The 16,739-nt window shown below is 40.4% G+C and overlaps 1 protein-coding gene across 1 annotated transcript in view; it reads right to left on the reverse strand.

Annotated features, from left to right (window-relative positions):
- LOC124711459 (cell division control protein 45 homolog) overlaps positions 1 to 16,739 on the reverse strand; it is a 143,661-nt gene that overhangs the window by 104,384 nt on the left and 22,538 nt on the right. The window contains exon 5 of the mRNA XM_047241553.1: positions 8,768 to 8,941. Within this exon, the coding sequence (XP_047097509.1) occupies positions 8,768 to 8,941 (174 nt within the window). The remainder of the gene's footprint in view (positions 1 to 8,767; positions 8,942 to 16,739) is intronic.

Consider the following 16,739-nt stretch of genomic DNA (forward strand, 5'->3'; position numbering starts at 1 on the left):
AGGAAGATGGGGATGTGGTCACTACCACACAGGTCGTCATGTGCTCTCCAGTGGATAGATGGGAGAAGTCCCGGGCTACAAATTGATAAATCAATGGCCAAATAACTGCCACGAGCCACACTGAAATGTGTGGTGGCCCCAGTATTTAAGAGGCAGAGGTCGAGTTGGGGCAGTAAATTTTCGACATCTCTGCCACAGCCAGTAAGCATGGTGCTACCCCACAAGAGGTTACGGACATTAAAATCTCCCAAAAGTAGAAAAGGTTTAGGGAGTTGATCAATCAGTGCAGCCAATATGTTCAGGGTTACCGCACCATCTGTAGGGAGATATATACTGCATTTCCTGCGTCGTCTGTATCCTGACAGCCACAGCTTCAAGAGGAGTTTGGAGGGGCACAGTTTCACTACATACCGAGTTCAGGACATAAACACAACTCCACCCGACATTCTATTATATTCGCTACAGTTCTTGTAATATCCCCTGTAATCGCAAAGGGCAGGGGTCCGCATTGCCGGGAACCAGGTTTCCTAGAGGGCAATGTAGAAAGTAGGTGTAAAGCTTAACAGTTGCCGTAGGTCAGCCAGGAAATGCAACACTCATGTAGGCAGTCTACGCCTCAGGGTCACCTGCTGCCACTGTGAGTCCCCTGGGGGTATCGGGGACATGCCATGCCCTGGAAAAGTGTACACTGGCACCACCAGTGCCAAGATTTCAGATGTAGAATAGCTCATACGGTCGACTTGTTCGATGACCATATCTGTTGTTTAACTGTTGATAAGCAAAGAAACTGTGCATCACATAATCCATGAGAAGTTTCATTATGGCAAAGTTTGTGCACAGACGGCGCCCAAGCATCTCTCGGAGAATCAGAATATGGTGAGGATGGTGTTTGCCTGAAACATCTGTTGAGATATGCAGAGCAAGGAACGGATTTCACTGCTGTGACTGTGGCATGTGATGAAATGTGGTGCCACCACTTCAACCCTGCTTTCAAATTGATGAACATGGAATGGTGGCATCTCGTCTCCCTTTGTTCAAAACCAGCCCAATCAGCTGCAATGGCTGCACATACGATGATCATTTACTTTTTCAATGTAGAAAGACCTTTACGCATCTGGCTATCACAGAGTGCAACAGTTAATGATCAAAGGTATTGCAATACACTGCTAAGACTGAAATAGGCCATCAAGAACAAGTGCATGGGCAAGCTCTCAAATGGCATAGTGCTTCTCCATGACACTAGGTCGTGTTTGTAGAAAGATCCTACAGCACCTCCAAAAATTTCAATGGGAGGTCCTGAAATATCCTCCTTACAGCCCTCGTAACTCCCCATCTGACTCGCATATCTTCGGCCCCTTAAAACAATCTCTGAAAGCTCAGAGGTTCATCTATGATGAGAAAGTACAGGACACAGTGGAAAACTGAATCTGGAGTTTCTTTGCTGGAGTCATCCAGTCCCTACTGACAAGCTGGGATCAGTGTATCAACATCGCAGCAATTATGTACTGTTGTACTGTTCCAAGTAAACTGTAATTATGATACTGTTTTTAAAATGTCTTTATATATAACTACAGCCTAATTTTCATTTAGACACACCTTACACTTGGTGATGAAGTTGGTCTGAAAAAATTAATGGTTATGAAAACACCACTGTCATTAAACTAGTAACATTTTTAGAGCCAGTCAAAGAAGCAACAAAATGCTCAATGGTGAGAGACCTCTGCCAATAACTTTTTTTGTTTTGAGTGCAGACTGGAAAGTCACTGCAATGCAGCAGCCGGCGATGCAGAGGCAATTTTACAACAATCAATTTTTTCAATTATTGACAAAATGCTGTCACAATTATATAATGTTCTAATATCTCACACCTCCCCTGTCTGTGACATACACTTGTGACATAACACTAAGTATTTGGATTCATGGCTATGTTGTTGCATTTGTAGTATTAGTTTTTCGTTCACGATTCTTTTGATGCTGAAAAAATATAATCTGCTGCCGACTCATTTTTATTAGTCACCAACTGCAGAAAGGAAACAAAAAAGGAACATTTGTGCCTTCTTGTTCCAGTAGCAGTCATACTGAGTGGATGCAAGTCAGAAGCACATTCATAATTTTATAATGTTTTACTCAATATAGTGGCAAGTTAATGAAAAATTTGGTGTTGCATACATTATTTCAAACATCACCGAATACTTTATGATACTTATGTTATAGGCTTTTTCACAAAGTGAAAACCAAGTACGGAAAGCAGATTGCATACCTGGAATAACAGAGCATTTCAGATTTGAGAGAGAGCAAGAAATGATGATGATGATGACGCTAACTACTACTACTACTACTACTACTACTATTACTACTATCCTGCAGCAATATATATATAGCCAAATCTGGTTAACGAATTTCTGTCTCCTGGTCAGAATATTAGCACCAACACCAGATTACTGATGCAGGCTTACTATTACCACAGTGGCAGCATGGTGTGCCAACCTTTGAGGCCACGCTACTTCCCATGGTGCCCTGTATGATCACAGCATTCTCACTCCAAGCATTCACACTCATGTATGCCACATCCTAGTGAGAATTAGTGAGGGAAACCACCACTCTGCTGATCTTTTATTTTCCAATCAGTCAAGAACATACACAGTTGATGGGTGATGGGTGACTTTAAATAGCATTATGGTTCAATTCAGTCATGGAACATCCACTGGATGGCTCCAGCACATCCACTGAGTGCCACCAGAAAGTACAAACGCTGGTTACAGCTGGTGGGGACACACTGTGGCTCGCTTCAGGCAGTGTAGCTTTCCAAGCATGGTCTTCCCTGTCGAGCCACCAGCATGAAAAATCGCCTACCATCACAATGCCGATGTGAGGATTTTGTGCCATGTGCCTCAACTGATGAGAATTTGGACTCAACTGGATTTGCAGCCTGCATATTACCTTGGGTTGGTATAGGCTCGGTTCCACTTGCATTAAATGTGAAACACAAAGTGCAAAATGACTTCTTGTCAATAATTCTGGATTTTGAGTTATTGTTTTTTACATTCAGCATTAAATTACAGACAATTAAAAAAAATAAAAAAAAATTAGAAAATTTAATTCCATCTCTTAACCTGAGTGAGTTACAACAGACTGAATATTTGTGATGGAAAAGACGTGTTTTGAGATAATACTTTAAAAGTTTCACTTTATTACCATTGTTTAATTGGACATATTTAAGAAACAAATTCTGCATATATATTACCCATAAAATGTTCTTGGTCAAATGGTACAGAGTTTTTTAGGTTAACATCACATATTACGAGATTAACCCCTTCAGACCTATAACACATTACTTTGTACATAAATCTAAAACCATGTACATTGCCTCTGACAGAGAGAAATTAGTGAACCCTTTGCTGCTTTTGTTGGCAGACTACTGGTATGTTATTGCCAGCTGCAAATTGGCAACATCTGAGGGCATTTATAATTCTCATATAAAAACGGACCTCTCACCTTGTTTGGTACTATTGCAATCACAAAATATTGACTTTTTATACAAAGTTACTCTGAGCTTCTTAAAATGCCTCTTAAATTTAAGAGATGCTATTTTGTGGAACACTACATATGGAGCTGCAAGATTTTGAAAAGCAATTTTTGTCGGGGCAATGTTGTTTCCCCATAACAAAATAAGGCCCATTTTCAGAAGAATGACATTGATTGATTTTAATGTTACTATGATTGCTTTTAATGATACTATTGACTCCTGTTGCATTCAAACAACTTTCAAATCAACATGAGCATGTACAAAATGAAGTAAATTATTACCAAAAATGAAAATAGATTATGTAGACATCACTGAACATTTTTGCTTGTACTGAAGATTTTGCTTCTTTGACAAGAGCTGCCCTTTTCGTTTTCCATTTGACTGGAGATCAATTGTGTCAAATAAATTATTGTGTTATTAGCTCATTAGGAACCCATTGTGTGGCAGAACAATTGGGTTATGGAAGTCGTATGAAGTTTGTTAAAAGGTGGTCGTAGTAAGCTGTAGTGTTTCTATAATTTGTACAAATATTTTTCTACTCATTATTGACTAACCATCGTAGCCTCCATGTTAAATCACACTGCCAACTGAATGACAGTTGTGGTTTTTGCCAAGCACATATATAATAACTGCTAGCTGTCTTTATTGTTAATGTTTTAGCTATTGTGTTTTTTGGGTGGCCCCATTTAGACTAAATAATGTTTGGCAAGAGCAGGGCAGGCATTACCTGCAGGGGAAGTAATGGTTGTTGAAATCAAATCTGTAGGAGAGCCACAAGTCCAACAAGTCTACTTTGGACATTACAAATTTGTTCACAAATACACCAGTTAATGAAGCATCAGAAATAATTAGACATAATTTACCAACACATAAAAGCATAGCAGTAAGTAAGATTGTAGAGCAGTTAGACTTCTTGCAATTTCATGACTTTATCTTTAACAGAAAAATTTACCAAATGGAGACCACTTAGCGATGGGTAATAGTTTGTTAAGTACATTGTCAGGTTTATTTCTTACTGACTTGGAAATTAACTTTTTTGAGAAATTCCTTGATATAAAAGAGGAAATACTGTATTATCACTAGTATGATGATGACACTATAATTTTATTTAGAGGCACTAAACAAGATTTAAATGAAATAACTAACAAACTTAATCAAATGCACCCAAAAGTTACATTCACAGACAAACATCAAACTGATAGCTGAGTTAATTTCCTTGATTAACAGTTGCAGAAAGCCTACATATTTGGGAATCATTACTGGAAATAATTGAATCATACAACCCAACATAAAAAGTATATTTTTATTTAGCTTTAAACAGCATGTTACAGTTACCACTCACTGACGAAGAAAGTTTCAGAATAACAAACAATCAAAAAGCTGTATTTGGAACAATTGTCTTGAAGTGACGAAACTGTACTGCGCTATAAAGAAAAACAATGAATGGACGGAACAACAATACGGGCAGACCAGTAGAAGGAAAATCACAAAGACAAAGAAAATTCCAAAGACAAAAGGTTAATGTCGAATTTCGGAGAAACATTCCCTTAGACACGGGAAGGAGAATGTGCATAAGACCAAGTACTGTAATTCAGGACTATATTAAAAAACTGTTAAAATTTTCAGAGTACATACACTGGCCAAACTGGAGACTGTATAAAGATTATAATAAAGAAAATTTCAATTTAAATACCAATTGTACAGCATTTGGTAAACATTTGAAGACAACTATCCATACTTTGGGCAAGATTCAAGATAGCATGAAAATTAGCCAGATAAAGACCCTTTATCGGAAGAACTGGAAGTTTTAATAGAAAAGAAGAGAAACAGACAAAATTTATTACATGAACAAAACAAATTTATTTCAATAGATTCTTCCAGTTGTTTGACAAAGTGCCAGCGATTGTCTGTTAAGACGCAATCTTAACTACCTGCCATTTTATCCTTACCAAAATATTTTCAGAAGTGTCCCTTTGGAAGATGCATTGAAAGATATATTTTAAGGACATTTTAATGTATTTTTTGAACAATTACTTTAACAGATATAGCAGCATAGTGAAATTTGACTAACACATGAATGATGTGTGTACATATACAACCATAAAAGCAGCAATTGACGTTTAAATTTGTATCTTCTATGGCAGTTTAAAAGTATTTCATTACAAATGGTAGTTGTTTAGCATAGTTTAATAATGATGTGGTAACTGAAGGAAATTGGTTTTTCATGTGGTGAATTCAAATCATTTTTGAGTCAGTCAGTAAAAAATATTCCATTATCTTTGGATGCAAATGGCCATAGACATCACAAAAACTAATATTATATAACCAACTTCATCTCTAAGATCTGTAATGTAATCGCCCAACTTCTTTGACTGTATGTTATCTTAATGTAAATTGAATATGTTCTTTTACGTCACTTTAAGATTCCAACACTCTGCAAATTCCACAGTGTATGATGATGCTATTGTTAAATTGCCCAAAACCACTTCATAAAAAATACTGACTGCAACTTACGGCTATCCTACCAATTCAAACAGTGGTTCCTTAAACCTCTGGTGATTACTTTTTGGGGGGAGGGAGGGGGATTTCTTGAAAGAGCCAAACTGGAGTTTTAAAATCATAAGGATCTGAGTGCTTGGACTGACAAAAACTGTGCAGTGTACTAACAAATCTGAGTAGATGGGTAATGTACTCACACAAATGTGTGTTATGTGATCATTTTAAAGGAAATGTAAATGACATCATATACCCAAGATCTTGAGGGTATTTCTTTTATTTATAGGGTTAACAACAGGGTATTATGAGAATTAAATTTTGTAAATTTATGTAGAAGTGATGCCATCCTGTAATTTCTTTTATTAATGGCTGTATATTGTGGTTATTAGAAATTGTATTACTGAATTGTAAATGCAAACTGGGGGTTCAACTCTTGATTTTGATCAGTCTCTTGAAATTTTTAAGTTGTTAATAAAGATAGTACCTAAATGCTGTTGCACAACTCTCAAACCGGCACCACCACTCCTAAAATCACAAATAGTCTGCAGTTATATTTGTTTAATTAGGTAAGCACATTCACATTTTTGTACCACAGGACTTCATTTTTTTTTTTTTTTTACATATGCATGGGCTCACTATGACTCAATTAGTACTCAAGTAATAATGCTAAGTTTGTTTTGTTTGTAGATGATAACAAACATTGCAATAAGTCACAAGTCAAGTACAGATTTAGAAATGGCTGCTAATCAAATCTTCACTGAAAATAAATGGTTTAAAGCTAATTCACTGTCATTAAACTTTGAAAAGACCCACTACATACAGTTCAGAACCTGTAGGAGATGTCCTTCCAGCACATGTATGGCATATGAAGACATGCAGATCGAAGAGGTAGGCAATGTTGAATTTCTAGGATTACAACTCAATAATAAATGCAGTTGGGAAGGGAATACCACAGAAATGCTGCAGCGCCTGAACAAGTCTGTACTTGCAGTGACAATAATGTTATGTGTAGGAGACATAAATACAAAAAGCTTACATACTTTCATTCTATTATGTCATCAAACTGAGCAAAAGTTTTTAGAACACTAAATTGTGTAATAAGGCTGATTTGTGGCGTCAATTCAAGAACATTATGGAGACAGCTAACTTTGTATTCTAACCACTACTTCTTAGTTACTTTATTCCTTAATGATATTTGTTGGAAGTCATATATCTTTATTTTCAACCAATAGCTCAATACATAGTATCAATACTAGGAATAAGAACAACCTATATAAAGACCTAAAATCACTCACCTTGGTCTGAAAAAGAGTCCAATATTGAGGAACACAATTTTTCAATAAATTGCTTGCATCCATTAAAGACTTGGTTTCAGATAAAACACAGTTTAAACAGAATTTGAAAGACTTTTTGATAGGCACCTCCTTTTACACTATAGGTGTGTATCTTAAAGGGGACTGTTAGACCAGCTTAATTAAAAATGTCTTTTAGACTGAAGTTTTGACAGCACTTGGTCACAACAGTCAAGATTACGTAATTTGTGTACAGTAAATTTATTAAAAGTGCATAACTATGTTTCATTCTGATAGTGTACTAATTATGACAATATTAGCAATTCCAGTTTACTTTAATGGATTCACCTATTTCATAAATATCCTGACAAATGATCAGGGTAATGGGTATTATGTTCAAATATTTATGCTGTTTATGTTATACTTTCTAACTTGTTCCGCACCCACAAGAAGCATCTGAGCATTTTTGGGTCCATGGAATGAAAACTAAATCTAATCTAATTTTAAAAAAAAGATACTAAATAGAAAACAGCTCCTGCTCTGCCAATCTCTTCCACTTCCACTTTTCTATGAGTAAGAAAGTTTACACACACAAACCACCAATTAAATCATGAATGAAACTATTTAACAGCTACTGGATTACAAGCATGGAAATTGTTGATGATGTTAATATACTGTACAGTTAATATCATGCAATGGACTTTTGGGTGATATAACACCAGTAGCAAAATCCACTGCAGTTCTTTAATTCCTAGCAATAATTACAAAACAGTAACCTCATTGGTAAGGGCTGGCAATTACTGCCGATTGTACAGATCTTATGTAAATAAGGACAAATGATAAAATGTGTGTGCATGATTATGATATGGGATTGGAAGCTCAGTTGTCCATTCAGATACTGCCTGAAGAGCTACCAGCATGTATAGCAATTTAATTTCACGGTGCTCCTTATTGTTATTCTCAATTACATCAAGTTCTCCAGTTAATCACCAAAGCCATTTTCTTGATGAACCTACAGGAAATCGCAAGTGTGATCAACATTTGAATGTTGACTCATGATAATCCACTAATTTACAGTTAAGTGTTGTTCTCACGATTTTTGCCATTAACATCTCCAGTCTGTAACTGGAGTTTCTGTCTTGCTAAATAAGACTCCTTGCAACTTTCTGGTCTTCCACAGATTTCAGTAAATTGAAAGCTATGATAAAACCTTCTATTTACAATGTTAGAATGCAGGAGCATTCGTTCTATTTATGACAAAGTTTAGAGTAAATAAATTTAAATATGCAAACAACATTTTTGTTTGTAATCAGGTGATTACCATTTCTATCAATCCTTCAATAAGATATAGTGAGTACTTTCAAAAAGTGTAGCTGACAAAGAAACACATCAATGTCAATTTCAGTATAACTACATAAACTTCTTAAGTAGAAAAATGAAACAATATACTCACGGAACGACCATAGTAACTGAACTGTGTATACTCAAACATGATTCGGTTTCTATTTTCTTCCCATAACCTGCGTTCTCTCCTTTTGAGGATGGCTTCTTCCCCCAAACGCCTGCGTTTAGCCTGACGGGATTCCTCCTCTCCAGAGCCTTCACTCTCTTCATTTTCTTCTTCTGACTGGAATGAATTTATTTGAATTTCATGACGGAAATAAGCAAGAGAAACTTATATTAGCACTTCTCCTTTTTTAAAGAAATTTCCGCCATTTGATTGCTAGTTAATCACTTTTTTTACGCAATCATGATTTCGGATTTGTAGATATTCTCGGGTGCATGCTGGATTATTAAGATAAGTCACAGGCATTATTAAAATAATGCCTGTGACACACCATCATTGGAAAAACATTTTCCTGGACTTATAGGCCAAATGTCATATTACAGGATAAGAGTAAATATCCAAGATACGTAATACTGATGACATTATGCGCAATGTGAAAACCATTAACAAACACTATGGCATATTTAGCAGAAAATATATTTCTATGACCTGCATTCATCACTTCTGTTCATCAGTTGGAATAGTGTCAGCAAAATTATGTATCTTGGATACGTACTCTTATCCTGTGAAACCTTAACTGGTCTATAAGATCAGAGTAATTTTTTTCCGACGATGACATTTCGGAGACATGTCAGACTTATTTTAATAATTCAATGTGCACTGGAGAATGTTTATAAAGCCAAAATCATGACTGTCTAAAATAAATGATAAATTAACAGTGAAATGGCAGAAATATCTTTCAAAAAATTTTATATGACTGGTCCTCCATGAAGGAAAGATCATTATACAAATACAAGGGTCATTTGAAAAGTAAAGAATGTTTTGTCTTAACACATGACCGTGTCCTAGCCCCCCACCACCACAACCACCACCGCCGCTGCCACCACCAATCACCCACTGACTTGGTACATAACCGCTTCAGTTTGATGGCAGCTATGATCCAATATGGCTGCTTACTGCTTAGTTGAGTGACTTCAAAATGTATGATAAAATTCATGATACCACTAAGTGTGAGTGCGCAGTGTTATCTGCTTTTTAAATGCGCAAAAAATATGACCCATCAATATTTATGGTCAGATAACTAACATTTACCGCAATGTGACAAAAAAGGCATTAGTTTGGGAGTGGTGTATCATATTTAGGGGCAGACAAAAAAATGTTCACGATGACAATCACTTAAGGTGACTGACAGACTCGATGCAAGGATTGAAACAAAAATTAAAGACGATAGGCATTTCACAATTAGTGGACTGCACTCATTTTTTCGAGACATTCAAGAACTGTGTATATGAGATTGTTAGTGCAGATCTGGGCTATAAATATGTGTGTGCCAGCTGGGTTTCTCGAATTTTGTTCAACGAATGCAAAACCAAATGAATGGCTGCTGCATTGACATTTCTCTGTCACTACAAAAAGGATAGTGATCAATGTTTGATTCACACTGTCACTGGTGATGAGACTTTGATATCAGGAAACAAAGTGCCAATCAATGCAATGGCATCATACGCAATCCCCATCGAAATCCAAAAAAGCAAAACAAATTTTAAGCACCAGAAAGATTATGGCTACAGTGTTTTGGGATCGTAAGGGTGTCCTGCTCATAGATTACTTACCTAGAGGTGAGACCATGAATGCAGTGGCCTACCGTCAAGATGACTCAATGACTTGGCCATGCCATTAAAAACAAGTGGTGCAGAATGCTTGTCACTGGAGTCAAACACCTACACAATAATGCATATCTGAATGCAGCAGGTATGACATAGCACTTGTGTCAGTGATTTCAGTTGGAAATGTTCCAACAACTGCTGTACAGTCCAGATTTGGCACCAAGTGATTATCCCTTTTCCCCAAACTGAAAGACTTTTTGAGTGGACAATGCTATGGAAGTGGTGATGAACTTAAAGAAGCCATTAATCAGTGGTTCAACAACTTAGCGACAACTGAGTATGCAGAAGGCATAGAAGAGCTGGTAAAACGGTGTGACAAGTGCATAAATTTAAATGGTAACTACGTAGAAAAGTAGCTTGGGTATAAAATTGTATGTACAACAGTTTCGTTTAATTACATCAAATAAAACTTTCTACACAAAAAAGTGTTCTTTACTTTCTGAATGACCCTCATATAACCAATATCAATAAAAACTTATTCCAGCAGTTATTACAGATTACGTATTAGTCATAACAGCCTGTAGATTGAGTTATTTTGGTTGGTTGGTTTGTTTGGGATATAAAGGTACCAAACTATAGGGTAATCAGTCCCTTTTTCCTGACACAAGCAAAGCTCAAGTTAAAAAAAACACCCACCACCACACCTAAAAAGAAAACGAATAGAGCAAACAAAAAACAGGGTAAACATATACCACAAGTAAAAGAAGGTGGTAAACCCATAGAGCATATGGTCTGGGCTGGCTGATCACAATAATAAAAGAGGATGAACCAGCAACTCTGCAACACATTAAAATGTCCACCCCAAAAAGACAAGACGAGATGAACACATGTAGGGAACAGACAATCCCCAAGACAAACAAATGCAAAGAAAGTGTGACAGAGTTAAAATGGAGGGAGGGTGGCAACCTCATAGAGAAGGCTAAATGCACACCCTTAGATGGTATGATAAAAAAAATCTAACAAATAAAACGTAAAACTATATCTGCTGTTGAGGCATTGTTGGCCAACACTGTAGGTAGGGTGCTGAGAAGGTTAAAAGTCTGCCACAGAGCGGCTAAAAGTGGGCAGTCCACCAAGATGTGGACGACAGTCATATGTGAGCCACAGTGACGCCAAGGTGGGTCCTCAAGACTGAGAAGAGGTAACCATGTGTTAACCACGTATGGCCAATGCGAAGCCAGCAGAGAACTTCAGAGTCCATGCGAGAGGCCCACATGGAGGTCTTCCACACATTCATAGTCGCCTTAATAGCACACAGTTTGTTGTGCGTACTGAGATTATGCCATACCGTCTCCCAAAGCTGAAAAAAGTTGCCGCATAGTAATGATAACAGGTCAGTTACAGGGATACCAATCTCTAGAAGTGGTTTCCGTGTAGCCCCGCCTGGCCAGCAAGTTCATTTCCTGGGATTCCGACACGGCCTGGGGACCACACAAACACCACGGAATGACTGGACTGTTCCAGGGCATAGATGGACTCCTGGATGGTCACTACCAAAGGATGGTGGGGGTAGCACTGGTCAATAACTTGTAGGCTGCTCAAGGAGTTAGTACAGAGATGAAATGACTCGCCAGGGCATGGAATGATGTGCACAAGAGCATGAGAAATGGCCGCCAGCTTCGCCGTGAAAACACTGCAGCCATCTGGCAAGGAGTGCTGTTCAATATGTCCTCCACGAACATATGCGAAGCCAACATGACCATCACGCATCGACCTGTCAGTGTAAACCACTTCATGGTGCCGGCACATGTCAAGAATCAAGAAGAAGTGACAGCAGAGAACTACGGGGTTAACCGAGTGCTTAGGACCATGTGAAAGATCCAGGCGAAGCTTCGACCTAGGTCTACACCATGGAGGTGTACATGAATGGACCTCTAGTATTGGCGGTAAAGGCAAGGACTCCACTTCAGACACAAGAGATCGGATGCGAACCGCAATCTTAAGCCCTGACCAGTCCTAAGAATCGATACGTCTCCACTACAGTGAGTAGATCATCATTAAGATAAAGTTCAGGTTCCAGATGAACGGTACAACATCGACAGAAGTGCATGACACATGACTTCGCGGCTGAAAACTGGAATCCGTGGGCTAGAGACCATGACTGCACCTTGTGGATGGCTCCCTGTAGGTACTGGAAGAGCAACACGAAATGCAGAAGTCATCTGCATACAGAGAAGGTGAGACCAACAGCCTAACAGATGCAGGTAGACCATTAATGGGCACTAAAAATAGAGATACACTCAATACAGAGCCCAGTGGGACCCCATTCTCCTGGATATGGGGGGAACTATGGGAAGCACCAACTTGGACACGGTAAGTATGGAGCAATAGGAAATTTAGGATAAAAATCATGAGCAGGCCCCCGAGATGCCACTCATATAATGTGGCAAGGATATGATGTCACCAGGTTGTGTCATAAGCTTTTCGTAAATCAAAAAAGACGGCAACCAGGTGTTGGCGTCTGGAAATGGCTGTTCGGATGGCAGACTCGAGGGAAACTAGATTCTTAATGGTAGAGCGACCCTGGCGGAAACTGCCATGGCATGGAGCCAGTTGGCCACGAGACTCCAGGACCCAACACAACCGCTGACTTACCATATGTTGTAACAACTTACAAAGAATGTTGGTGAGGCTGATGGGCCGATAGCCATCCACATCAAGTGGGTTTTTACCAGGTTTGAGCACAGAAATGATGGTGCTCTACTGCCATTGCGATGGAAAGACACCATCGCACCTGATCCCATTAAAGATGACAAGGAGATGTCATTGTAGTCGGACGAGAGATGCTTGATCATCTGACTGTGGATCCGATTTGGCCCAGGAGCTGTGTCGGGGCAGTGTACAAGGACCACCCACTCTGTAAATGGAGCATTATAGGGTTCACTGTGACATTCAGTGAATGAGAGGGCTTTGCTTTCCATCTGCTGTTTGAGGGTGCGAAATACTGGGGGATAGTTCTCTGATGCGGAGGCTTGAGCATAATGCTCAGCAATTGTGTTTACCCAATGGGCAAGATGTATCTGTCCCAACATGCCTGTTTCCGTCTTTTTATAAGCTGGTGAATGCGAGCACGGAGCTCTTTAAAAGCTATTAGGTGCTTTAGGGAAGGGTGCCGCTTATGTCGCTGTAGAGTTTGCTGAAGCTCTTTAATGGCCTCAGCGATTTCCGGTGACCACCAAAGTACTGACTTTCGCCGGAGGAACCCTAAAGAACAAGGGATCGTGTTTTCCGCCGCAGAAATGATCGTTCTGGCGGCCTGCTCAACTACCATGTTGACAGTGCCATGTGGGGGAGATTCAATGGTGACTGCAGAGGTGAAAGCTTCCCAGTCTACAATGTTTAAAGCCCAACTTGGTAGACATCTGGGGGAATGGCACTAGGGGAGTGACAGGAAGATGGGAAAGTGGTCGCTACCACACAAGTCGTCGTAGGCTCTCCAGTGGACAGGTGGGAGAAGTCCTGGGCTGCAGAGATAAATCAATGGTCGAGTAAGTGCCACAAGCCACACTGAAATGTGTGGGGGCCCCAGCATTTAAGAGGCAGAGGTCGAGTTGAGATAAGAAAGTTTCAACATCTCTACCTCGGCCAGTAACCACAGTGCCACGCCACAAGGGGTTTTGGGCGTTAAAATCTCCCAAAGTAGGAAAGGTTTACAGAAGTGATCAACCAGTGCAGCCAACGCATTCAGGGGTACTGCACCATCTGGAGGAAGATATATGTTGCAGACAGCTATTTCCTGTGTCGGCCTTATCCTGACACCCACAGCTTCAAGAGGGGTTTGAAGGGGCACAGGTTCACTGCATACCGAGTTCAGGACATTGATACAAACTCCACCTGATACTCTATTATAGTCCCTACGGTTCTTGTAATATCCTCTATAGCTGCAAAAGGCAGGGGTCCGCATTGCCGGGAACCATGTTTCCTGGAGGACAATGCAGAAAGCAGGTGTAAAGCTTAACAGTTGCCATAGCTCAGCCAGGTGGTGGAAAAAATCACAGCAATTCCACTGGAGGATGATGTTATCATGAGGCTGGGAAGGCATGTAGCATGCAAGGATGCATGTTACGCCTCAGGGTCACCTGCTGCCACCTACTGAGTATTTGTATCCATTCCTGTTGTGAGTAAGGCATCAGTGGGATCCAGGTCATCAGGGGATCTCCACCTCATCTGCAGGTACAGAACTGGTAGGGAGTTGTGGTGCTGGGGCCACCGGAGGGACATTTTTCTTTGCAGACTTCTTTGGTTGATTGCCCTCTCGCTTCTCTCTATGGACTTGCTGGGAGGACTTCTCTGAAGTAGCTTCAAACATGGAGGAAGACCATGAAGATCTTCATACAGCAGCTTTTGGCTCCTTTAGCCATTGGTGAGTGTCACTGTGGCATTGGTGAAGACCTTGGGAGAGAGGGTTCAAAGTGACCCCTTCCGCACGAGAGGAGCCGGAGGAGGCTGTTGCTTCTCCGGCTGGGGGGAGGGAACCAATGTCCCCCGCAGATTTTCCCCCTACCATCAAGGGAGCTGATGTATTCTGGAGGTCCAGAGGGCCCACTGTTCGTGGCACAGAGTGTGGTACGACTGGTACTTGTGATGGCAATGGTAATGTAGATGCAGCATATGTGGACGTCAACAGAATGGGGTGTAATTGTTCAAATTTACGTATAGCCTCTTGGTAAGTCAACAGGTCCAGGGTCTTATACTCCATGATTTTCCGCTCCTTTTGGATACTGTGCAGTCTGGCAAACAGGAAGTGCTGCTCTCCGCAGCTGATACAGGTGGGAGGAGGCACACAGGGAGTATCTGGATGCAGTGGACGTCTGCAGTCTCGACATGTGGTGTTGAAAGTGCAGCGGGAAGACATGCCCAAATTTCCAGCACTTAAAGCACTGCATAGGGGGTGGGACGTATGGTTTAACATCATAGCAGTAAACCATCACCTTGACCTTTTCGGGCAATGAATCACCCTCAAAGGCAAAGATGAAGGCACCAGTAGCAACCCTGTTGTCTTTGGGTCCCCTGTAAATGTGCCGGATGAAATGAACACCCCACCATTCTACATTGGCATGGAGCTCGTCATCAGACTGCAAGGGGAGGTCGCATTGGAAAATAATTCCCTGGACCATGTTGTGGTTTTTATGGGGAGTGATGGAAACAGGAATATCACCCAGGCAGTCACAAGTGAGTAACGCACGGGATTGGGCTGGGGATGCTGTCTGAATCAAGACTGCACCGCTTCTCATCTTAGACAGCACTTTCACTCCCGCAAACTTATCCTCAAGATGTTTAACAAAAAACTGAGGCTTCATAGGTAGAAAGTAGTCGCTGTCCATTCTGCTACAGACTAAATACAGAGGCGAATATGGCTCTCTCCGTTCTGTAGCCCCAAGTCCCTCCCATGGTGTAGCGAGGGGGGGAAATGATTTAAGGTAATATTTGTCAGCATTATACTTGATCTTGCCCTTCTTAGAGACTGCTGGCGCCGTACGGTCACCAGCAAGAGATTACTTAGTCCACTTCATTGCAGGTCATCCACCCTGATACCACCCACTCCTATCAGGGACTCTCCCCACAGGTGCCACATAGCCACAGCAAAGGCCACCTGGCATGATGGCTGTTGCTGGGAGTCCTGATGCCCCAGGAAGACAGGCAGCTATTCCTTGGCATACATGGGTAGTTAACAGCTCAGGCATCAGCAGTGCGATCCCTGTGTTGTCAGGGGGCTACCACCAAATGGGTACATGGTGGCCCCACCACAACAGACTGGCTACCATGCTGGATATTGGGTGCACAGAGATCCAATATTGTCATGGGGGCAAAATAGGACAGGAGACAACAGAAGAAGATGACATACCCCGGTAAATGTCCTCACCCAAATAGTTGAATTGTGGGTGGAGATGCAAAGCCATGTGGAGCACACTTCTGTATAATTTGGAAAGTGGCAAGTCAAACCATAAAATGGGAACTGAACTTTTAGGGTTAAAAAATGTGATTCCTTTTAGTCGCCTCTTATGACAGGCAGGGACACCTCGGGCCTATTGTAACCCCCAGTCCTGCAGGGGGAAGTTATTTTGGAATTCAAAAAGCAAATAAAATAGTGGGAAATTGATATGAATCCACATGTACTGTAGAAATCAGACCACAATATTCAATTCTTCTTGTCACAGTTCAGAGAGTATAACACAATATACTTGTTTCTCAAATAAGGTCTATGTACAAGTGTGTGACACATTACCAAGGTGAATATGTCCAATGGATAA

The sequence above is a fragment of the Schistocerca piceifrons genome, chromosome 8 (genome assembly GCF_021461385.2).
Source record: "Schistocerca piceifrons isolate TAMUIC-IGC-003096 chromosome 8, iqSchPice1.1, whole genome shotgun sequence".
Taxonomy (NCBI): Eukaryota; Metazoa; Arthropoda; class Insecta; order Orthoptera; family Acrididae; genus Schistocerca; species Schistocerca piceifrons.